The 26580-nt window shown below is 42.8% G+C and overlaps 1 protein-coding gene across 8 annotated transcripts in view; it reads left to right on the top strand.

Annotated features, from left to right (window-relative positions):
* The first annotated feature begins 12377 nt into the window (after positions 1 to 12377).
* Positions 12378 to 26580, top strand: part of plch1 (phospholipase C, eta 1) — a 79318-nt gene continuing 65115 nt past the window's right edge. For 6 of the 8 annotated variants that reach the window (XM_034293533.1, XM_034293530.1, XM_034293531.1 and 3 more), the window contains exon 1: positions 23322 to 23766. In XM_034293533.1, coding sequence (XP_034149424.1) covers positions 23595 to 23766 — 172 coding nt within the window. In that variant the 5' untranslated portion in view covers positions 23322 to 23594. Of the gene's footprint in view, positions 12421 to 12557; positions 13166 to 23321; positions 23767 to 26580 lie in introns of those variants that run through there. The other 2 variants (XM_020050495.3, XM_020050484.3) reach the window with 2 other exon arrangements.

The following is a 26580-nucleotide window of genomic DNA, read 5'->3' as shown; positions in this document are numbered from 1 at the left end:
AAAATCATTGAAGAGATTTGGGATGTCAGCGTGCTTCTTGAATTAGCAGAAAGTAAAGGTTGGCCCACCCAGCCCTGCTGAGTTTAAACAGATGTCCGCCTTGCACCCATTCTCCAGCCCCATCATCCCTCTCTCCTTAGCCTCCCCCCACACACACCCACACACACACCCCTCTGTGTGGGCCCTGATGTTCCCTGCTTGAGTCAGTGTGCCTCATGCTATTTGTCATTTAGTTTGTGTCATTATTTTTATTAACGAGATATCTACAACACACACCGGCTTACACACACACACAAACACACTCCTCACATCCTATTACCCAAGAGGCTGTTAAACCCACATCGAACACTCCCCTTACTACCAGTTATGCTTTGCATGTAAAAATCCTTCTGGGGTGCTAATCTAATATGACATACAGTACATTAGATAGGAAATGCAAAACAAGTAAGGGCAACTTCATCCAATACGATATAAGAGGATGACACTTTCAGATATACACTACCCACATACTCACACATACTTACACTTCAACACACACACGCTTAACAGACAAACACATGCATGGATATTGATGCCACACACATGCATATTGATAGCACACACAAAAATGCACATTACATACACCAACCCAAATGTAACACACACATACATGCAGTAGACACACATCAAATATGTTGCTGCTACGCAGTTTATTATCTGTTCCCCATTGACCTTTCCCTATCTATATTAAACAGGTGACTTTAATGACCTTGTACCCCTACATACCATCCGGTTGCTGGTGCTTACTGTTTATTGCCTTATCTTTATTATGTCTTGTGTTTCCATTGTACATTATACACTGGGTAATTCAAATTCGAACCTGAGTGCTGATTGGCTGAACCTTGTGAGCTATAAGTCTATACATTTTGTGGTAAATGGACACTATTTAGTTTTTCTGATCAACACAAAAAAAGGTAAAAAATAAATTCTACAAATTGCTCTAATTTCGTTACAGTTATAAAAGTCAATATTTAGGAGAGACACTTTTGGCAGGACTTACAGCAAAGAGTCTATTTGAAAACATCTCTGCTTGCTTTGAACATCTGGACACAGCAATTTAAGCCAATTCTTCAATTCTTCTTTGTAAAATAACTCCATGAAGTTGGATGGGGACCTTTGGTGAACATAAATTTTCAACTCTTTCCACGCTTTCTCAATTTGATTGAGGTCTGGGATTTGACTTGGCTGCACTATTGCTTAGTGTTCAGATCATTGAATCGTCTTCTACTTGGTCTCAAAATTTCCAACATTCTTTCCGGCAAACTCCAGCTGAGATTGAATGTGAGTTTTCTTCCTTTAACCCAGGCAATTGTTGCAGTATACAGTGTCTCCTAGCTCAGCTGTGGAAAACTATAACTTCTTTAAAGTTGCCATAGGCCTCTTGGTGGTCTCCCCGACTAGTGCCCTTCCCACCTGGATGCACTCTGTTCTAAGCTTGGAGATGGTCTGTTCTATGCCTGGAGACGGTCTCTTCTACGCCTGGATACACTCTGTTCTAAGCCTGGAGACGGTCTCTTCTACGCCTGGATACACTCTGTTCTACGCCTGGAGACGGTCTCTTCTACGCCTGGATACACTCTGTTCTACGCCTGGAGACGGTCTGTTCTACGCCTGGATACACTCTGTTCTACGCCTGGAGACGGCCTCTTCTACGCCTGGATACACTCTGTTCTACGCCTGGAGACGGTCTCTTCTACGCCTGGAGACGGTCTCTTCTACGCCTGGAGACGGTCTCTTCTACGCCTGGATACACTCTGTTCTACGCCTGGAGACGGCCTCTTCTACGCCTGGATACACTCTGTTCTACGCCTGGAGAAGGCCTCTTCTACGCCTGGATACACTCTGTTCTACGCCTGGAGACGGTCTCTTCTACGCCTGGAGACGGTCTCTTCTACGCCTGGATAGACTCTGTTCTACGCCTGGAGACGGCCTCTTCTACGCCTGGATACACTCTGTTCTACGCCTGGAGAAGGCCTCTTCTACGCCTGGATACACTCTGTTCTACGCCTGGAGAAGGCCTCTTCTACGCCTGGATACACTCTGTTCTACGCCTGGAGACGGTCTCTTCTACGCCTGGATACACTGTTCTACGCCTGGAGACGGTCTCTTCTACGCCTGGAGACGGTCTCTTCTACGCCTGGAGACGGTCTCTTCTACGCCTGGAGACGGTCTCTTCTACGCCTGGAGACGGCCTGTTCTACGCCTGGAGACGGTCTCTGCTACGCCTGGATACACTCTGTTCTACGCCTGGAGACGGTCTGTTCTACGCCTGGATACACTCTGTTCTAAGCCTGGAGACGGTCTCTTCTACGCCTGGATACACTCTGTTCTACGCCTGGAGACGGCCTCTTCTACGCCTGGATACACTCTGTTCTACGCCTGGAGACGGTCTCTTCTACGCCTGGAGACGGTCTCTTCTACGCCTGGATGCACTCTGTTCTACGCCTGGAGACGGTCTCTTCTACGCCTGGAGACGGTCTCTTCTACGCCTGGAGACGGTCTCTTCTACGCCTGGATACACTCTGTTCTACGCCTGGAGACGGCCTCTTCTACGCCTGGATACACTCTGTTCTACGCCTGGAGACGGTCTCTTCTACGCCTCGAGACGGTCTCTTCTACGCCTGGAGACGGTCTCTTCTACGCCTGGATACACTCTGTTCTACGCCTGGAGACGGCCTCTTCTACGCCTGGATACACTCTGTTCTACGCCTGGAGAAGGCCTCTTCTATGCCTGGATACACTCTGTTCTACGCCTGGAGACGGTCTCTTCTACGCCTGGATACACTGTTCTACGCCTGGAGACGGTCTCTTCTACGCCTGGATGCACTCTGTTCTACGCCTGGAGACGGTCTCTTCTACGCCTGGAGACGGTCTCTTCTACGCCTGGAGACGGTCTCTTCTACGCCTGGAGACGGTCTCTTCTACGCCTGGAGACGGCCTCTTCTACGCCTGGATACACTCTGTTCTACGCCTGGAGACGGTCTCTTCTACGCCTGGAGACGGCCTCTTCTACGCCTGGATACACTCTGTTCTACGCCTGGAGACGGTCTCTTCTACGCCTGGAGACGGTCTGTTCTACGCCTGGAGACGGCCTCTTCTACGCCTGGATACACTCTGTTCTACGCCTGGAGACGGTCTCTTCTACGCCTGGAGACGGCCTCTTCTACGCCTGGATACACTCTGTTCTACGCCTGGAGACGGTCTGTTCTACGCCTGGAGACGGTCTGTTCTACGCCTGGATACACTCTGTTCTAAGCCTGGAGACGGTCTGTTCTATGCCTGGATACACTCTGTTCTACGCCTGGAGACGGCCTCTTCTACGCCTGGATACACTCTGTTCTACGCCTGGAGACGGTCTCTTCTACGCCTGGAGACGGTCTCTTCTACGCCTGGAGACGGTCTCTTCTACGCCTGGAGACGGTCTCTTCTACGCCTGGATACACTGTTCTACGCCTGGAGACGGTCTGTTCTATGCCTGGAGACTGTCTGTTCTACACAGATTCACAGTTGTGCCATATTCTCTAAACTTTTCAATGCCTTAGAAATGCTCTTATAACCTACCCCTAATTGGTACTTTTGAAGAACCATATTTTGGATTTGCTTTGGAATGTTCCTTTGTTTTTCGGAGTAGTTTTTGTTAGGAAATGTATTAACAAACTGTGAGACTTTTATCTTGCCGATCAGTGGCAAAAAACCCCATATTTAATCCATTTGGAAATCATGTTTTTAAAACAATCTTTTTTATTTAATCTGATGTAATTTCTAGCCTATGATTCCAGGGGGGGCAGAGAGTTTCATGTAATCATGGCTCTATTTAGCACTGTGTGCCTCCCTGCGTCTGTCCTGGATGTGGTGTCCATACATCATGTGTAACAGGCCCTGGCTGTTGTATGTCAGCCATGCACCACACCGCCTTGTTTGTTGTGCATCTTAAAAAATCGCCATCTTAGTACCTATACTGCTTATCCGTACTGCCATCCATTGTCTTTGTATTCATTTCAGTATGGTTGTATTCTCGGGCGTGTTGTTAGCGTTTTACGGTAAAGCCTGCACTCGGCGGATTCGGTGCATGGAGCGGGACTTTGACGTGACAAATACATTCTGACTGGAAGGGGTGCATTTTTTTACGAGGGGTAGGTTTTCACACTCCCCCGTTGGACAGGAAGAAGCAGATTGGGTTCCCTTGGGCGAGGGGCCCTCCCTTGTCAGAGTGGGTGGCTTGGGTTACAGAGAGGAGAGGAGAGGCATGCTCCCATTACCAGAGCATGACAACACATTCACGCCCATTACTTCCATGACCCTCTGGGCCTGGCCACATGGAACCCTACTAAGTGTGTACGGCAGATTCATATTCAGTTCCTTTATGAGAACTGCTATGCTATTTGTTGTTATAAAAGAGAGGGGAGTGAGAGCGGCAGGCAATATTTTCACTGTTTCAATATGCTCATACTCATGTTTCTTTCACATTCGATCACCTCTGGATCTTGCAGTTTTACAGTTCACATGGATGGATATTACGGTTTGGTATGGGCTATAATATTCAGTACATTACAATACACGGAATTGCAAGCAAACCCATGTTTTCAACTTAAAAACAACTCTTCTTCATTTTTCTTTTGATATGCAACCTGTAAAAGGTAAACGTGTCTGGGAGTAATTTTTTATATCCTCTCAGTGGAGTTCAGGGCCATGACCTGTCACCTCCGACCCCAGGCCAGACCATCCCTCATCTCATGCTACTTAAGAGTGGCTCCCTTATGTAGTGCCCCCATTCCTCATCATTTGTTTGCTTTTACTTTTTCACTTTTCTCAACACTCTGGGAAACAAATTTCATAAAAAACAAAGATCATAAAAACAACATTGTAGCATTTTTTCCAGGAGTCGCCCATAGAACCCGTTTTGTGTCCAGAGTCGGCCCACAGTCCGGCTGTTGACAATGGCTGCTCTAGTTTATTCCATGTCTCTCACCTTTTTTTCGGCTCTCTGTGCCCTGTTGCCTTTCCACTCTTTAGTTCGTTCCTTCACCTCCTCATCTTTCACATATCCCATTCTCCCTGTAACAGTCCCTATCCTCTCGCCTCCTTACCACTCGGTTTTGACATCACTCCTCTTAAGCCTTTCCTTTCTCCTCTCAACTTTCATCTTCTCCTTGTCTCTGTTCTCCCACCTGTTCCTCACCCCATACCTCTGTGATTTACACCCTCCTTCTGGAGAGTTCCGGAATGGCTCCTGTCAGGCTGGGGTGTCTGGTGTCAGCTGACCAGAAGGGAACCGCCAGTCTAGACCAGTCGTTCCAGACACCGATTCTTGAGTTTCACCAAGCATGCCTTTTGGTTGTTGTCCCGGACAAACCTACCGAATTTAACTCACGGGCGATTATTTGACAACCAGCCTCAGGAGGCGTGACAAGATTTTTAGGTACACTGTGAGACTAGTAAGGCCTTGTGAGACTAGTTGACAAGTAATTTAGATTTATGCGCTCACTGATGTATGTCACTTTGGATAGAAGTGTCTATTAAATTACTGCAAATTTTTTTTTAAATGTAAGTTGAATCAGGTGTTCCTGTATGAGGCTTCAATAAAACATTTTACTGTTGGGTCTTCCGTCATAGGGAACCACTGATCCAGATCAAGGTTCACAGGTTATACAGGTCCCTTATAGCTCAGTTGGTGGAGCACAACACTTGGAGTGGGTTTATTTCTCATTGTTTCAGGAGGTAAAAGTATGGAAATGTAGGAATATGTATGGAAATGTATGCACTCACTACCGTAAGTACCTGGATAAGAGCTTCTGCTAAATTGCATAAATGACTTGAGCATGACTTTTGAGCACGACATTTGAACCTCTGAGCCTGTGTTGTACAGATTACCCAAGGCTGGACAACACAAAGGGAGAGAACTGTCTGTTGGTCACTGATCAGCTGGATGTGCTTATAGTTACCATGTTTTGCATGAAATGTCACGTTTATGTTTCTAGACAATTGACCTGAACATTCATATTGTCTAATCTCAAATTGCACTTTTGTTGCATATTATCATATTAAGTTCAAATATAATTGTGTGATCTCAATCAAATGTGTGGAACACTATGAGTTGTTTTTTTCCATAAGGAAGAGCATTGCCACTTTGAATACACACTTAAAAAACATGTCAATGTGAAAAACTGATTAGCAACATTGCATGTCAGTTAAAAGTGCACTACATTGAATAATTGCATTTAGATACATATGAGGATAATATACAGATTCTATCCCCACACCCAAAACTGATTAGTGAATGCACTAGAGGATAAAACGAAAAATGGCTCTGCAAATTTCCAGTCCGACACACATTCATCTTAGTAGCGCTTTCAGTCAATCGACCTTCATCAGAGTGTGATGATAAATATGAAAACCGTACTGAAATAAATATTCTCACCTCGAGATTTCTATTTGGGGACTGCTTCAAAAACAGAACAGACACTTGGATATGTGACAGATAGATCCATTCCAACTCCATGATGGATCAAGCATCCAGTGCTTGTGCTGTCACATCTCCAGACAGACAGAGAACCTGCGGCAGAGACAGACACCCGTCCTCAGGGCCACGACACACCACATCAGTTGGGTGTGTTTGTGTGTGTTCTGAATACATTATTTTCTTTATGCTAGAGATGGACGGACCAGCAGTGGAGGGAGAAGAGATAGGAGAACCATACTATACCCAGGCTGGTCCTTTTCTCCACTTTCATCCTTCTGTCCTCCCTCCTCCTGTGCTTATATTCCCTTCCTCCTCCTCGTCTCCTTTGGTTTTCTCTTTCTCCTCTTTTCTTTTTTCCGGTTTTCTAATCCTGTCCATTTCCTCTTTCTCTCTGCTCTTCTCCCTCTTTGTTCACAGCTCATTCTGTCGTCTTGTCCTCTCATTTCTCCAGAATCCCTCCAATATCCCCACAATCTTTTCCCTCCCTCAGTCTGCCCTTGCACAAGGCATTTAAACCTAACGGCCCCAGGGTTGCTCTCAATAAAGGTTGACTTGTTGGCCGTGACCCCACTCTCAACTTGTAAAGTTGTGATCTAAAAAAACATGTGAAATATAATTATAAGCATGTTCCTTCCATATATTCCTCCTTTTCTTACTTCCTTATATCCATCTTTCCTACCCTTTGTCCTTCCTTGCTACCTTCCTGTTGTCTGTAGAGGGCTGGGATTGTAAACGGCTGTAAGGTATTAATTTAAGGGGTAGATGCTGGAAAGGACAAATAAGGGCATGATGAAAGCTCCTGTCATCAGGCTTGTGGAGACGGGTAGCATTTGACTTCTAAATCAGTGTCGTCAACAAAGCACTAACTCTGTCATGCCTGCAAGACACACATGCGCACACACACACACACACACACACACACGCACACACAAATTGTAGATGGGAAGGTACCATGTCATTAAATGAGAGTGATGGCTGTTACATTGGGACAATACAGACCCTGGGGTGTGTGTGTTTGTGTACTGGGGTGACTATCAATAAGTGCATACTCCAATCAAAGAGCAATCTGCTTTAATCTGGACCATCAGATGCTATTTGGATATGGCGGTGATTTTGTGTACCAGACCAACGTTTCATTAGGGAAATGACATAGTCGCTGAGTCAGACAGACACACTCCCACCCACACGCTACAAATCTTTCAAAATCACAAAACAATTTAAAGTTCTTTCACATAGCTGCTATGAACTTTTGTCCTAAAACGTTCCACTGTAGTTGCATTTTATTTTACTACATTCACACATGTGCATAAACACACACTTGATAAATATTAATAAATATACAAGATCCTTAAATCCTCTAAGGATGTTAAAAGGAAATACAGACTCAAGCAGAAACTATTATCAACCACTCATTTGCGACAACAATCCCAGACTTCAATGATAAATCCAGATGCATGGTTCCAACCAATGCCTCTATCCCAGAAAAGATCAAAACATTTAATGATCAATTCGAGGTGGACAACTGTGAGCAAATTTGGAAAGCGTCTTGCTGCTCTGGACAACAAGGTGCTCTTGAGAGGGACACTCTTGAAACAATAAACACTCACAAAGCTGCCGATCCAGATGGCATCCCCGGTCGCATCCGCAGAGTGTGTGTCAACCAGCTGGCCGTCTTCTTTACAAACATCTTCATCCTGTCCCAGACTCAGGATCCCACTTGCTAAATAGAGACCCGCATCAGCCTGGTGCCCAAGAAAACCAAGGTGACATGTATTATTGACTATCACTCAGACTCATTCATCTCTGTCTTCATGAACTGCTTTGAGAGCCTGTCTTGGCCCATATCAAATGCAGATTCCCAGTATCATTGGACCCACTCCAATTTGCCTGCTGGCACAACAGAACCACAGAGGATGCCATTTCCTATTCACGCAGCTGAAACATACCTGAAGAAGAGGAACACCTGTGATTGTTCTGTTAACTGACAGCCCTGTAATTTAGCATTTAACTATTTTTCCTTCCAAAGCCATCACAATGCTGTGAGCATTTGCTCTGGACACAACCCTGTGTGGTTGGAATCTAAACTTCCTGATATGTGGATTGGCAGTAACACCTATACACTGAATCATACACTGGGAACCCTAAGGGGTTTGTCCTTTTTCCTCTGCTTTACTCCTCGTTCAACAACTGCTTGGCTAGGTGTGCCACCAACTCCAAGTTTGTCAATGACACCATAGTTGTAGGCCTGATAACCACAACCTACAAATAAAGTAGGTAAATAAACTGGCATTAGGGTGCCAAGATAACCTTTTCTTCAGTGTCAGCAAAACTAAGGAGACAACTGTTGACTTGGAAGCAGAGTTCCTCTGTGTTTGAGTAGAGCCACCAGCCTACTCAACTGGGCTGCAGTAGAGAGTCAGCCGTTTGACGTTTCTCTGTTTGTGTAGCCAGGAGCCTTGTCAACAGGGTGCAACATCTACTCTTTTCTCTAAGGCAACCCAAGAAATGTGCTTGCCACCCTGGGGCCTATCCAGGAACAATCGCACCCCCATCAAACTGTCAATGGCATCAGTGCCTTTGTCATCCAGGAATTGGCTACACACTCTGGCCACATAAGGCCGGGCATTGCCCACTGCACCTGCGTAATGTCTGATGATGGGTTAGAGGATTTTTTCCTGGTACCTAACAGTAGTCATAGTACCGTTGGCTAGCATGTGGAGGTCTGTGTGACCCTCCCAGGATATTCCTTCCCAGACCATCACTGACCCAGCCCTAAACCGGTTATGCTGGATGATGTTGCAGGCAGCATAACGTTCACCAGATTCTTTCACATCTGTTACATGTGCACAGTGTGAGCCTGCTCTCATCTGTGAAGAGAACGGGGCGCCAGTGGCGGAACTACCAATTCTGGTGTTTGGGGAATGCCAATTGAGCTGCATGGTGCTAGGCTGTGAGCACAGGTCCTACTAGAGGACATTGGGCCCTCATGCCACTCTCGTGGAGTCTGTTTCTGACATTTTGGTCAGAAACATGCACACCAGTAGCCCGCTGGAGGTCATTTTGTAGGGCTCTGGTAGTGCTCCTCCTGTTCCTCCTCGCACAAAGGAGCAGAGGAGGAACAGCTGGATTGATGCCCTTCTGCCAGTCATGCTGCTGAATTGATGTCCTTCTACGGCGCTGTCCCGCACTCCTCGTGTAACGGCCCATCTCCTGGTATCTCCTCCATTCTCTTGAGATTGTACTGGGAGACACAGCAAATCTTCTTGCAACAGCACATATGGATGTGCCTTCCTGGTGGAGCTGGACTACCTGTGCAACCTGAATGGGCTGCACGTACCACCTCGTGCTACCAGTAGTGACAAGGACACTAGCAAAATGCAAAGCTAGAGAAGAATCAGTCAGGAAGGTTTAGGACAGAGCAATTGTCTGTGGCCATCACCTGAAAAAACATTCCCTTTTTTGGGGTTTTCTTGCTGTCGCCTCTCCAGTGTCCCTTTTGTCACTTTCATTTGCACCAAAACAGGTGACATTGATTCATAATCACTTATGCTTCCTAACTGGATGGATTGATATCCCTGAAGTTTAGTTATACTCTGATGATTACGTGTTCCCCTATTTTTCTGGAGCAGTGTATGTATATACAGTAACTCACGAAAGTGAGGACACCCCTCACATTTTTGTAAATATTTGATTATATCTGTTCATGTGACAACACTGAAGATATGACACTTTGCTACAATGTAAAGTAGTGAGTGTACAGCTTGTATAGCAGTGTACATTTGCTGTCCCCTCAAAATAACACAACCCACAGCCATTAATGTCTAAACCGATGGCAACAAAAGTGAGTACACCCCTCAGTGAAAATGTCCAAATTGGGCCTAATTGGGCATTTTCGTCTATTGTTTCGTACCACACGGGCCGGCCTTTGCTGCCCATGTGCATCAATGAGCCTTGGCCGCCCATGTCCCTGTCATCAGTTCGCTGCTTTTCCTTCCTTGGACCACTTTTGATAGGTACTGACCACTGCAGACCGGGAACACCCCACAAGGGATGCAGTTTTGGATGCTCTGACCCACTTGCTGCCTAATATATCCCACCCACTGACAGGTGCCATGATAACGAGATTATCAGTGTTATTCACTTCACTTTTCATTGGTCATAGTGCTATGGCTGATCGGTGTATACAGTTCTGGAAAGAATTAAGAGACTACTGCATCTTTTTCTTTCCTTTCCAAAAGAGTTGAAAGCTTAAAAAACACCACTTTTTTGGGAAGGAAAGAAAAAGATGCAGTGGTCTCTTAATTTTATCCAGAGCTGTATATATATTGTCATGGAATTTCTTGAACTGATGTATTCTTAATTATATATGTGTATAAAGAAGTTACTGATTAAAGTACTGAGTCCCCATGTTTAGATACAAAAAGGAATGTGGGAGAAGGGGATCTGGTATTTGTTTATAGTGGTTTCAGTGGATGATTGGGTCCCCGTCAATCTGTTTAAACCATTTGTGTATCTGTTCTTTGTCCAGATGGTGTGTGTCCCTTCTGAGTGGAAAAGGTTACCTACAGTGTCCTTAGGTCCTTGGGGTAAGGCGAGATGACAGCCTGCCCCTTTGGGTAAAACCTAGGTGTTGATGGAACCAAAGGGAATGTGTATATGTTGACATAGGAAAGCTGTGTAGCATCTTACCACACCCCTTTTCCTGTATAAGTACTGATGATTGTCCTGTATTCATTTAGAGACTCTCCATAGTTACTTCATCACTGTGTACTCTCTCTCTCCTTGGAAGTAATAAAGCTGTTGTTTGTGCAATAATTTTCCTCTGTCTTACCTACCATTTTCTTAAACTGTATGGACTTTTGAAACTGCCAACACAATATACAGTATATAGTGGACACCGTTCATGAGGCTTTATTTCCTCTTATGTCACTACTGATAAAATGATATTTTCTTTTAGGTTACACAAGTGATGGATACCTGAATCATATAAGCCACTTGAAATCAATACCAGCCAATGCCAGCCTAACATGAGAAATTCTGTGATGAATGCGGAAAATTCTGTTTCTTTTCTCCCTTTTACTCAGAAATACTTGCAGTGGTTTGAGTGTTAATTTTGTCAGTGTCTTTACAGATTTGCTTTTCAAGGGGTTTATTTAAAAGAAGTATATGCTACTGATGTATGTAGTGTACCAAGCTGTTGAAAGGTAAATGGAAAATACTTTAAAAAAAGGTAAGAATACTACTATGACATTTAAAGTAGTTGTGAACGCACCCCAGTGTACTGAATCACCATTTCACCAACCACCCCCCTAAAAGGAGAAATTTGGTAGGTTCCAGAACATTCTGCAAGGACAGCAACATCACAACAGTTACCTCCCATTCAACAGTTATGGTAGTGCATTGTGCTTGTTTCTGCAACTCAATGCACCTGTTTCTTCAACGTGACTTATAAGATCAGTAAGGCACCCCAGGTTTTGTGTTATAATGCCAATATACCATGGGTAATAGCTGTGTTCAGGTATTCCGGGACAAGCCATGTCTAAGAACAGCTCTTAGCCATGGTATATTAGTCATATACCACAACCCCTCCAGCCTTATTGCTTACTTATTCCACCAATCAGCATTCCTCAATTTTCAGCCAATCAGAATTTGGGCTTTGCACCAGCCAGTTTCTAATTAATACTAAGCCTTAGTTAATACAGAGGGGTGTAGGATATAGCCTGGATACTACATACCATGGGGGGGGGGGGGGGGGGGGGGGGGGGAGGAGAGAGAGAGAGAGAGAGAGAGAGAGAAAAATAAAGAAGTAGGTCAAATTATAAACCTTCTCCCTTCGCGGGAACTCATGTTCCCGCAAAAACTCCCCAGAGCCCCACCGTCTTGCGCGCTCTCCATTTCAGTCAGAAATAGTGAGATGAAAGGTAATATAATGTCTGTCAACATAAAAGTTTACGTTTTTAACTCCTGATTCCACAACAACAAAATTGTAAGGCTTCAGTGCAACTGTGACCGCGCTGTGGTCAATTTGCTTACATTGGAAACCTGAATTGTAGCTATGCTATTTTAAGTGCCTAACGAGGAAGTAGACTTTCTTAGTTTCTCTCCTGTTTTGCTGTAATCTTACTTTCATTGGCAGAGCCCACTCATCCTCTCGGCAGTCTATCGGGTAAATTTGTGAAGATAATCGGATTATCGCATTTTCCTCTCAGTGAGACTGGTGTGAGAATTGTCACACCTCCATCACCTTACATCTGTTTCTCTGCGCAGAGAGCAGGCTAAAGCTGAGACGTTGAGTGTGTGTGGTGAGGGAGAAAAGCGTGCCTTACGCAGCAGAGCCACCAGGTCTTGAGGAGCAATTAGAGTTCAGTACCGCAAAATAAAAAAGCGTTTCATTTGGACTATAGGAGAAACATGGGAACATAACGAGATTTCAGACATATCGACGATATTTAACGTTTTTCCCAAATAGGATAACCTGCTGAAGACTACCAATTCGTAAAGAATGTTATAAGTGGATGGAAGGACTCCGTGAGAGCACTACTCCAAAACAGCATCACTTGCCTTTCCCTGGAGAGGAAATAGCCTACCTATCCAAAGCTATGCAAAGACATAATCAATCTTAAATGGCAGAACTTGAAGTCTCCAAAAATATCAGTTTTGAGAGGGGTAAGGATTTTGCTGAATTTTGATTGTATGTTTCATGGTATCCTTGGTGGTAAGGGCGTATAATCCAGAAGCCTAAAACTGTGCGGTCTTTTGCGTGCTTCATTCATTGTCCTCATGAATGGTTTGATTCAGTACTGTTATTTTTATGGTGATATTCCTTGTATTTTGTTTTTGTTCCTGTGTCATTCATTCAATAAGAATTGTTTTATACGTAGCCTATGTGTTGAAAATAATTCACTATAATGGAGTGAGCACAATTTCACATCCCATATGTTTTTTCACTTTAATGGCCCTTTTTGCTTGTTTAGCTAGGATCCAGTGTAGCTTTGTATTTGACTCAGTCATTGAAGTATTTTTATATTGGCAGGAAATCTGTTTGTCTCGGTAGAACAGTATGGTACCTCAGTAGGGCGCACGCCCACTCCTCGCCTCTGTGGGTTGCACGCGGCGCAAGTGAGAGCGCAGGGAGGGAGCTATCCGTGGTGCTGCAGCGGAATGCCGAACTATTCATGGCTGACTGTCGCGAGGGGGCAGAAAATCCGCTTTTCCCGCCCTTATCTGACAAGAGTTGTATGTGCGCTTGTTGTTATACAGATAGCCTACACGTTCATGCTGCCAAAGTGAATCGAAAAGGTTGTGTAGGCAAACCATTATCAATTTTAATCCAATCCTCTCCAGTATTCGATTTGATTTCAAAAGGAAATGGAAAAAATCTCTCAGTGGGGGAACTTATTCGATTTCAAAAGCCTCAGAACATTGGTCCGTCGAACAATGCAACCCTCGGGGAAGATTTGTGCACTGGCCAAGAACATTGCGTGATGTGTAGGCTTATTGAAGAAAGACCACAACCTGATGTTCGTTTACAACATAAGCTTTTCAATATATTTCCCAAATAAGCCTATATGGAACAATAAAGTACCGATAGTGATACATAGGTTATTTATACGTGACTGTGCGTTCCTAGTTAGCGTCAAGTTATTTCGGGACTAGATTACCAGTAGCTGGTCAAAAGGATAAATGTGCTTGATTTTGATTCAGGCCCAGTATCTTTTAATTATACTTTCATGCAAGCCTTGGCTTTACTGACCTAATGTGGTTGACCCAAAGTATAGCTATAAAACGGGGGGGGGGGGGGTGGGGGGGTGCAGGATCTGGCCTTGACATGCGTTTTCAACGCCTGTTTTGCTGTATAGCTGTTATATGGCTAGTGGGTAACCATGGCCCAGATTGTTGAAGAATGTCTGCCTCTGCGCTGCTTCACAGGCTGTCAACAGATTGGTGCAACCCTGCTCCTAGACAGCAGCATTAGTGTCAAACTGTCGCGCCTCCTCCATGCTGTTTGTGTGTGTGTCTGCGTGCGTTTGACACACACACACACACACACACACACACACACACACACAGAGGGAGAGAGAGAGAGAGAGGGAGATGTACACTGTTGCTAATCCCCTCCACATGGAGGAAATGGATTTTTTCATCTCAAATGAGTTTTTCTTCCCGCCTTTACTTTCCCGATGATGATGAATCACAGCATGCAGGCTCTCTGTTTCTTTCTTTATAAATCTCTCTTTCCCCTTGTCTCTCTGTCACCCATTCCTCCAGGATGAAGTAGCCAATGGAGCTAAGTTCTTCACCGTAGCTTATATTGTCCTGTTCTATTAAATCTCCAAATAGTGTTCTCTCCATATCAATTGCGTTGGAGCTGGGCAAATATAGGAACCCTTAAATATCAAATGTATTCTCTCCAATATCAAACTCACTCCTATGTCCCGGCTCTTACCCTTTTCCCTCTTTCTCTTCCATCCTCCTCTCCCTTCTTTTCTCCTCCCTTCACCTTTCCAGTCTTCTAATCTAAGCCTGTTGTGTTAATGTTTATTGATTCCATGTGATATTGTGTTAGTTTCTTTAGCATGTATTTTTGCTGTGTGTGTCTACACACATACTGTATGTCCCCTTACAGTTACTTAAGTAAATCAACCCTTCTTAATTGAAGCCACCCAAGAGCCTGATCCAGTCAATCACAATCCTTTTACCAGTCTTTCCAGACAGAAATCTGTGCTAAAGTAACAGGCTGCTAAGGTCTTCTCTACTTCCTGTGAAGTCTGGGTAATCAGATGGTTAGCATGTAAGCCGGTCTCTGCTCCTAGAGGTATCTCCGTCTACACATATTCATCCATCTTTGGCAAGAGGGGAGAAAGGAAAGGCGTGCTCTGGGAGTATTGGAGTGCTACAGTAATTCACACAATTACAAACTCTCTTTCTGTCTGACTGTCTCTTTTTCCACCTCCCCCACCCCTCTTTCTTTGATGTGAAGGCTGGTATATTCCTCTTGGGGAGCTCCCTGTACCACATAGACTGGCGAATACATTAAGAGGCTGCGGTAGTGTCATGTTTATTTTTACTCTTGTGCCTCTCTTCATTCCCAGCCCTAGGGGGACCTGGGAATCCATTTGTTGCGCGACACTGAGGGACGCCATCAACAGTAGTAATTAGGCAATAGTGTGCGAAGATAAGTGTGCGTCTTGCTTTTTTTCTTTCTGTAAGATTTGTTGCTTTTCCCACCTGTCTCATAACCTCTGGCCTTCCGCTGCTCTGTTTGCTCTACTTAATTTCTTAACTGTTGAACACCTTTTCCCTTCTTTATCAATTTAACTTCTTTTTAACCTCCTTTTATTTTTTCATTTGCTCTTTGCATGTTGCTATATGTTTTCTGTCTGATTCTATTAAATCCATGGAGAGATGTATGGCTTTATGTGGCCCACGGGTTCCCTCCTTCACTGTTTCTTCAAATGTTGTTTGCGTTTTCTATGTTGTAACCCAATTGGGTAAGATCTGTTGGGGTATTGAGTACCATCAGCCAAGGGCATAGGTTTGTATAAAATTTTGGGGGGTTCAGGGTCAATGGATCCCAGGATTTTTCACTCTTTTCCAGTTGGGTCACATTGACCTGTCTGTAATATTAAGGGGTTCATGTCTGGGTACAAAACCGTGACTTTGTGGAGAACTACATTTGACCGTGTTCCAATGGTCCCTGATCAAAAGTAGAGTACTACATAGTGAACAGGGCGCTCTTTTGGATTAAGACCACGTCGATTTTTGCACTGAGCCTAAATGAATCAGAAAATGTCATGTCTTCGCTGTAGGCCTTTTCCGTCCGCCATGACAGAGACCGGGTTCATCATGTATTTAACCAGCCGTTAACAACCATCATAGGTCATGCTGCACAGCAGTGGACTAATTGAATTTCATAAGTCGATGAATTTCCTCTTGGAATTTGCGGTCCTGAACGGGAGAAGGGGAGAGATGAAGCATGAACGAGTGAGGATGAAGAAAAGGAGAGGGGTGGGTGGGAAAGGAAACCTCTCAAATGTTAGTGAGATAATAAGCCACAATGGAGAAAGTACATTAGAGAGAGATGGGTGAATGCTAAAGGATTCAAGAATGAGATTGAGTGGTTAAAAGTGCACAGTTCACATTGATTAAGGGGGTAGAGAGAGACAGCGAGGGAGAGAGAGAGATTGCGAGTTTGTTGTTCCTCTGTTGGTTATAACCTAGCACTTGCAATGCTTAGTGTTATAAGTTTGATTCCCACTGGTGCTCAGTAAAGAAGTATTGGACTACAGATTATTTTATGCTAAACATATGGGACAACTATATATATAAGTAATTCAATTGCTTGGACAAAACATTTTGTAATATATTTATATTCAAATAAAATAACAATGCTTTCCAGAAAGTATTGGCACCCAAAAGAATATATACAATTTTGCTAAATTAAGTTTTTACTTTTCAGCACATATGTCTTTGCATGGTATTCTGTTTCACTCGGGGAAAAAAAAATCAGTTACCAAGCAAGTAAATATGGAGAGATTTTTTATCAAAATGTTGTAAGCAAGTCACAAATATATACTATGAGTCTCAAATAAATAATACAACTTTCAAATAAAAACAATAGTCAACAAAAATGTTCATACAGTTTCACAAACATATTTAAACATGTTAAGATCCCAAAATAAATAATTTATTGTTAACAAAAACAAAGGATTATTATCAAATAAATGTAAGACAATTTTTTATACTCAAACATTTATGTGAATGTCACAGAATTTGTCATCTGCATTTAACAGATTTGTGACTTGTATTACATTTGTAAGAAAATTGTAAAGAAAATTCCCTGTGCTTTGGGTCATTGTGCTCTGCAAGATTAATCTTCACTCCAGTCTGAGATCCTATGCACTCTGCATCAGGTTTTCTTTAAGTATCTTGCAATATTTTGAGATATTCGTCCTCCATCAATTTTGACAATCTCCATAGCATGATGATGCCACATTCGCTTTGCCATAGAGGTGGTATAGATCATGCGATGAGCAGTACCTTATTTTCGGCAGATGTAGCACTTGGCATTCAGGCATAAAAGTTACATTTTTGACCAGATGCCTTTTCCTCCAGCTCTCAGAGTCTTTCTGGTTCAGGGTTGGGTAGGTTACTTTTTAAATGTAATCCATTTCAGTGACAAGTAACCTGTCCACATTTGTAATCAGTAATGTAACTTTTTGATTACTCAAACTCAAAGATTACTTTCATATTAAGAGGCATTGGAACAAATAGGAATAGCCTATAACTAACTGAACATCTTTTGTGGGATCAGTCAATGTTAGAGTTTACATAACGGAATTCACATTTTACCTTATGGGTTGTGTAGGCTACAGTGCCTTTGGAAATGGGTTTCTAAACCATTGCTTTTTACTTCAATATAATTGGGCTACATTTCTACAATACACGCTAAAGGTCTGTCAGATATTCAGTCATGACCATTAATCCAATACATTTTGATCTTCCAGAATCTGATTTTGTATCTGAACATTACCCAAAATCTAATGATGCTTAAGCCTGTTCTGTTATTTGTGTTTCATTCATGTTTTTAATTGCTTCAAAACATTGTTGAAAAGGTTATTGACATTGACATTGTTGTATATAAAAATGTTGATATCAGTAGCTTTTTGCGCATAAAGTAAATCTTCAGTACTCTGATGATTTGCTCCACATCCAACATTGTCAAAATGTTGCAGAAACCCCTGGCACGCAAATGCACTTTTGTAATCGTGAACATCTGCATAGAAATACGATTTACCCGCACAAATGTAACCTGCGATTATTATGGCCACCTGTGATGGATTTTCAAAACGTAAATGAAAGAAATATACTGTGATTATAAACCTGCACTCTCAGTTTAATTGACGTCAGCAGCCAATGACAACCAATGAACACAATTTTCAGAGATGTAAAGCAAGCAGAATCACATGGCCTACCTGTATGGACGGAGTTGATGTGGCCGCGTCAAATGCAAATAATCATTCTTTGGCAGAGTGCTTCCCAACACACCCTTTTCTCCTCAAATGACATGGTAAATTCCATGTTATCTTGAAGGCAGCACCATTTTATAGCTAACAACTAGTTGCCTAATCTATTAAACAATTCCTGTAAAAGTTATTCGGTGCAACTCATCCTGGCTGTGTTGTTCGGTGCATTTAACAAATTAACCTTGAAACTTGAAAAAAATATAACACCAGGTAGGCCTTGTTGCCTATCATTGTTGTAAGAATTATGCGTTGAGTAGATTACTAAATAACGTTTTACACGACTCTGCTAATATTATCGAAGATATACTCTGTTTTTACCAGCCATCCAACCAACCAAAACCGGAGTAATTTAAACTAGCGCTTCCTCCATCACTAAACAAGTTATGCGCGTCCACCTTTGGGCGCATGATGATCATACACACAACTGAGGCGCACAATTCATATTTTGGTTCAAATATGATATGTTTTAATAACATTAAATAATAAACTCAAACAAACAACGTGTCATAATTATTGCGCGCACCTATTATTTTTCAACTGAAGTAATCCAAAAGTAATCATAATCCGATTACATTATTTCTGTTGGTAAAATATGCATGTCATTTACTCATGATCCCAATGATCTCTTCCATCCCTTCCATGCATCTATGTTTAGGATTATATCTCTGTGAAGCCATAGATGCATCATTAATAATGGGGAAATTGTACACCGCAATAATATGTTTCTCATCACAGTGGCGTGTCCAGGATTTGACGTGGGGTGGCAAGAGCACAATATGGGGTGGCGCCATCTAATTTAGAAATAGGACAAAGTTCCATTTGCAGAAGATCTTAGTCGTATCTTTGTAACCACTTGAATGGCCAAATATTGATATTGTACTGGCTTTATATTAGCTCTATAGTTTGTAATACTTGTGAAATCTGTCACCATACCTAGAATGTAAAATATTATTAGCTAAATATGATTCATTAATCCTACATGAAATGTCATAGGTGATTTAAAATCTACATGAGATACAGTGTAAAATGTACCTACTTTGTAAATTCAAACATTGTTCAAACAATAATCACAATACAACAGACAATTAATCTGTACATATAAACATATATTTTTATATTACATCATTTGGATAGCCTACTATTGGCAAAAATGTGTTAAATTCACTTGCATAACTAAAAAGGCAAAGTAAGAAAATATAGATGGGCCAATACACAATTACCTATTAATTACCTTAACAATTAGCAGGTACTAATTCTAAATTAGCTCAAAATTAGCTTATTCAATATTTAATAAATTAAGTATTAAAGAACAGCAGGCTCACCCAATATCTGGAAGAAAGGTAAGCTTGCTTTACAAAAATAACACTCTCAGAAAATAAAGTCTAATTTATAAGCAGTTCAAAAAGGAGAACTTAAAACATGAGCCTATTCAATACACTATTCAACATGCAGCTCATGATAATTAATGGGTTTTGTGTATATAAATACAAGAAAACAGATTGGATTCAATATGTATGAAATACTAGCCAGCAACCTGAGCACCAAAAGAAATAACAAAAACAAATATATTATGTAAAATATCCTCCCCAGAACCACACAGAATCCTGCTCTGCATTTCCCTCCCTCACTTTTCTTAACAAAAACTGCTTTTCTCTTCATTCTGTGGCACACAAAACACAGGAAACCACAACACAATAAATACTTGATCATCAAATATATTGTAGCAAATACAATGAATGTGTTTTCATGTGAAATAAGTAGCCTGCGTTATCAGTTTAGCAATGATTGTTACCGCATGAGGACAGCTAGCTAATAAGGACAGCTAGCTTTTATGAAACGTGTATTGATATACAAATGCATATCTAGAGAATGGATGTCATCCTACTTTTCCTGCATCAGATTCAGCACTTCTGTATTACTCATCTGCGTCCAAGTCTGAATAATGATGAATAGACTCACTTCGTTCAACAGACAACACGTCCATGCATGAGCCAGATGAGCATCTGTCATGGTGCTTTTCCACTGCATGGTATCGGCTTCCATTCGCCTCTACTTGCTTTGGGAGCTTTTCCACCACATAGTAGCAGCTCGACTTGGCACTACATGCCTCGCCTTAGTTTGTTTTCCACGGTAGTTAGTACCCTGTACCCACCCAATGTGACATCACAGTAAAACTGCCGTGACGCCACCTCCAACGCGACACACAAGAACAATAATGGAGATATCGTACACCTGATACTGGTGAAAAGCCAGCATTTGCCAACTAACGTAAACTCTGCAGTGAACAGAAAAATCTCCATCAATGTTCTTTTAAATTGACAAGCTTTCAACGTAATGTGGCAAATCAAAAGTAAACAAAATCTGGATAAAATGGTCACAGATCCAGTTTGAAAAACTGTGAAAAAGTAGAATGGAATTATCACCCTGCCATATAAAAGAAGACGTAACTGCAATGTTCTGTTAGATTTAAGTGTATACACTTAATACATTGCAGACTGCAAAAATTGTTAGAAAGCTTGGTAGGCTGCTTCTGTTTGGCATGACATTATTACTTTGACCAGTGCAATGTTATTATATTTTATTTTCTGGTCCACTTTGGGGGTCAACATTTGTCAACTCTCAGCTGTCACTACCGCTGGGAGATTTTGTCTCAGAGTTTAGCTCCACCCACTGCCATTGAGATTCGCTGGCTGTCGTTGGAAATAAATGGGAGCGTGCCTCTTTGTTGCGCTAGTGAGCAGGCAGTGTGCATTTAGGGTTAGGCGGAATGTCATAAGCCTTTTGCTCAGAAATGTGTTGACACTCTACCATAAAGCCCTGATTGATAGTGTTGCAGAGATGATTGTACTTCTGGCGGATTCGGACATCTTTGAAGAGAATCTCTGTTAGAGTAACCATTGGGTTCTTGGCCAACTCCCTGAGCAATGACTTTCTTGACTAGTTATTTCGTTTAGGCTTTAGGGGGAGCTCTAGGAAGTCTTTGTAGTCCCAAACCATGGCTTGGTTTTTAGTTTGACATGCACTCTAAAATGTGGGACCATATATGCACAGTTGTGTGCCTTTCTAAATCATGTCCAGTCAATTTAATTTGCCCCAGGTGGACTCCAGTGAAGACCTTTCAAGGAAGGTCATGTTTAGAGTCAATATATCTGAGGTCAATCTGGAGTGTGATGGCAAAGGGTCTGAATACTTATGTAGATGAGAAAAAAAATATCTCCTTGCACGTAGTACATGAGGGTGGACTCAATGATATTAAAGATAGTGGTAGAGAACAAAATATTTGAATATGCAACCAGTCATAATCAAAACCACACAAACCCTAACATGCAAACTAACCTGGCCACCCTGTGTGTGTGAAAATTGCGCAATAAATTTACACATAGTGTGCACATGGTTCAATAACCTTATAAACTGCTTGCGTGAATCACCGCGCATCCACGCTGCCCGGTGCTCAAGTAGAACCTGGTTCTGGTTCTAACTTGATTCTACATGAGACACAAAACATGCTGCGAGACCCAGTCTCATTGGTTGATGCAAGAATTCTACCCAATATGGCTCACTGAAAGATGCAGATATTTAATATAAAAAAAACATTATTTTGAATGACTCCTGAGGGGTATACTACGAAGCGAGGTAACTAGCTTACCGCGGTTATTTCAGGAGTAACTTGGTGACGTCGAGTGTAACTTCCTGATTAACCCGTACTACGAAAGGTGAATACATTTTACCCCAGGTATGCTGTTATGGCAACCTACGCTGCATCTCTAAACTGCTCCGAGCAGGTTATCTTCATGGTTAACTCTGTTACCTGACATAAGCACCACCGTTCTTCCCACAAAAAGGCAGGCACATTTGGAAGACCCAATCGACATTGTCGCACAGATTGTGAGAGGCTTACTCTTAGGGGGAGGGTGTTTACAGGCTGTGTAACTCTAGTTTACCCCGATTATGTTTTCTAATAAAGATATCGATCCTCATCCGACGGAATTCTGTAAATGTATTTCAGGTTAAAAAAAAGCAGCAATGTTTATCTCCAAGTCAAATGTGCTAGGAACAGCAAGCAATCTCATTATGTGTGAATGTTTCATGTATGTTTTGACCTGTCCCTAATTGTATGGTTAATTAACATTGGATTTAGCCATTTTGCCTCAAATTAATCATCGTGTCTCGTGGGGATAGACACAATGAATTTGCGCTTGTTGATGCATGCGGAAGCACGTGTGCAGCCAGTTTAGTTTGCATGTAAGCCTCAACTCAGAAAACAACATGCATATCGGCGTATTGTCCCCCTCACTAACTTGTTTCCACTAAGCTCGAAACTGGGACCCATTCCATCCCAGTAACTGTTTCTCTGTGGGATTTAAAATGGATGCAAACGGCTTAAGGACTCCGCAGGCAAAAACAATGTGTTGTTTTCTCTGCAGTGTCAGTAGATGCACTATAATAATGACTGTTACATCATCGCTTACCTTAACCCGACTGAACTCCCAAGAGGGCCTGATTGACCCAGCCTAGCCTAGTGCACGCACCAGGGTGTATGGATACATCTGGCCTATTCCCCTGTGTGTCCATTTTAACTTTTCTACCCCCCACCCAAAAACAATAAAAAAAAACAAGGCATTAAGGGGTTCTTTCCTGTAAATCCCTGTGCGGAGCGGCATTTGAGCAGCCACGCGCACAGCTGCACATGTTCAAAGGCCTTCCGAGCTTCAGATTGGCGGTTGGGAGGGGTGAGGTTGGGGGTGGGGGGGTAGGGAGAGAGGGAGGACCCGGGATTGACAGATGGATGGCAGGGGGCTGCTGTGGCAGACGGCGTGAGAACGACTGATTTAGAGTTCACAGAGATAGAGAGAGAAACTGGAAGGATGTGACAGGGTCGGACGGATAGTTGTTGACTAGGTGACGCTCGACTGATTCTACCCACCGGACTGGCAATCTGGATGAGATCAAAAGTCTACGCCAGAGACAGTCCCATTTATTTTACGTCTCGGAGCCCAGTTTGTCTCCCCGCTCGTGGCTTTGCGAGTAACGACGTCGGACCCTCGGACCGCGTTCGTCCTCCGAGCTAAATGGACATGGAGGCGCTAGGTGGTCCAGTGGCTCCGTCAACCGTTTCCCGTAATCAGCGTAGGCGGTCAAACGGCTCGGCTGTCGTAACCGCTGGGACACTGCTGGCCCGCAGGGTCTACCATGTGGGCGGCTTCATGGCTGTGCCAACGACATGCCGAATGGCTCATATGGGTGAGTGACGGACGCATGTACCCGCTCGCACGGATGCCTTCAAGGCACATCCAGGTGCTTTGTGTATGACAAGTGTGGAGGAGTGTGTGTCACAAAGCGGTGTGTGGATGTGTGTCTTTGTTTGTGTCAGATATGTCCGGTATGTTCTCAGGGATAATGTGTAGGAGCAGAAGGTTTTAAAAGCCCTCAAATTTAAACTGGGACCTCAGAGCCAGTTCCACTGGTTTTTTATTGATCAGGAATATAAACCCACGACACCAGGTGGCGGGTCTATGGGGCAACCAGGACAGCAGGTATAACCTAGTGATTAAAAGGGTTTGAACAGTTTGCTAGATTAAATCCCAGGTAAAAGACTGTTTTGCGCTTGAGCAAGGCAGTTAACTCAATGTTTCAGGTTTGTTGTTAACAATGGCTGAATCCCCAGGCTGTTTCCCGACTATCAGAGGGTCCCTCAGTGAGAGCCGGATATGCTAAAAACAGATTTCATATTTAATTCCGTGCAGACCTTTCAAATAGGACAAATACAGTATAACAACCCACCTTAATATTACAGGTAGGTGCTTTAAATGATCAGATACAAGACAAAACCATAGGGTAAGATTTGAATACCTTTGGTATGTGGTGTTCCTCAGGTACAGAGCTTGACAGATGTCCATGCTTAGATCTAACGGAAGCATTCTGCTGCAGACATTGTAAGGGTTGCTGGTGTGGCTGTGCCTTCAGTGATTCACATCATTAATACTGTATGCAATGGATGTTGCTGAATATGGATATTTGTTGTAATGAATTAGATATGATTATGGAGAGGAGGATTTTCAATTGAGCTTAGTATTAGACAGCTATCGTGATCCTCATGTAATTTTTTAAATAATAATCATGCATTGATTCTCAACGTCTCAGTTGGATTTCAGTTCTGAATCACAAAAGCAATTGGTCCCAAGCTTGGAGATGACAACGGAGGTGAACAACATTTTGTATTTGGGCCAGGTGCATGCTTTCCGTTAAGTCCTTCCTGGCCTGTCATGTTCGGTCAGTACTAAGAGCGGGTGGGGGTGGGTGGGAGTGGGGGGGGCACAAAGAGCCCTCACTCACTTACTCTATTATACAGTGTTTGAATGCTAGCCTCGGTCTCGTGGACAACATAGCTTTGATCTGAACCCTCTGGTATATGCCGACATAGATGACACGCACTGCTCCTCTCTCTCTTTCTCTCTTTTTTTTTTATCTGGGCAGGGTCAGGAAAGGTGAAACGGTGAACCAAGGAAAACAGAGGATGTTTTATTTAGTGTTTCTTTATTTGTATTATTTTTGTCCACTCAAGTGGAGTTGTCAGTTTTTCCTTGGATGAATTAGTCAGTTGTTAATATTCCTCCCCCGCGTTCTCTTTCACTGAGGAGCTAGTAGTAACAGTGTATGAGTCATAAGGAAAGGGTCTGGGGGACAAGGATGTTTAGGCCCTGGGGTCTTAGGGCAAATAAAGGGAAAGTACATCCTGAGAGTAATATAGTGAAGAGGGAGAGGGGGGAGAGAGTGGGAGAGAGAGAGAGAGAGAGAGAGAGGGAGAGAGAGAGGATGTCATGCAGGTATAGTAACCTCATCACCAGCACTCTGACGGCCCAGCCATGACCTTTTAGTGGATTGTTGGGTGAAACTCAACATAATTGTTTTTGAACGCAAACCAGCAAATCCACACATTATCAAACTATACAGCAATACAGCATAGCTTTCCTTCAGCGACTTGGAGTTACCACAACAACAACTGGCCATTAATGGAGCCACATCAGGCAAGAAAACCTAATTTACTACATTTACTAAATATATAGATACCTGAATCACCTGTATTTGCCATGATTATTTTACTGAATGCAATGTCTTGCCAGTCCCGCTAGTGGTATGAAGCAAGCTAACCACCCATTTTCTTAATAAATGTACGTCAACTTTGTGTACATTTAGTGTATCCTGTCCCTATATTTCCTGCCAATATAGCAGTTTCCTTTGGAATGTATGTACATTTCAAATAAAAAAGGAAATAAGAGCATTGTAAGATGAGACTCATCATTTATCCTCAATATTGATCCCCCCTCCCTGAAAAAATATCACATTAACACCTAATTCTACGCAAAGCAATTAACTGCATTATTCTTTCAGTTCCTATTTATATTGTAATGGTCTGGGGTGGTCCAGTGTTCCAACCCGCTGCCTCTGATTTAGAATCCAACCTACTGCTCCTTCAGGAAAAACCCTCTCCTTTTCACTTTCAAATAATGGATGTAATACTAACAAGACACACCCAAATAAGCAACATAATATGGTAAATAGACTCCAAACTGTGGTTTAATTGTGACTGATGGGAATGATGCCATTAAGCCAGTGCCAACTAAAATGAGCGTGCTGAGAGACAGGGATGCATGCACATTCTTTCAGAGGTTCTGAAGTAGACAGTGACCGAATTCAGATGGGCCGTTCCTACAGTATTAATGTCTGCCTGTAGACAAGACAATGAAAGCTCTCACAATATTCTATGATGGCATTTTATCTAAAACAGGCTATAGCTGCAACACTGCAACACAGGGAGATTCTGAATGATACACATCGGGCTACAACCTATTTCAGTTATAAAGGCTCTCATCCACATCAACAGAGCTGCTGTAGAGCTTGCAGTTTTAAATTCCTTCACATAGCTGCGGTCTTGTCATTGACCCTCAACACCACCAATGTTTTCAAAAGGGCAAACAGCAACTATACTCCCTAAGGCGGCGCAATTTTGTTTTGGTATGCCGTCCTGAGTCCTCTCCAAATAATATTGCTGCACCC

The sequence above is a fragment of the Esox lucius genome, chromosome 1 (assembly GCF_011004845.1).
Source record: "Esox lucius isolate fEsoLuc1 chromosome 1, fEsoLuc1.pri, whole genome shotgun sequence".
Lineage (NCBI taxonomy): Eukaryota > Metazoa > Chordata > Actinopteri > Esociformes > Esocidae > Esox > Esox lucius.
Note: the sequence above shows the minus strand (reverse complement) of the source record. Positions and strands in the feature narration are given on the sequence as shown.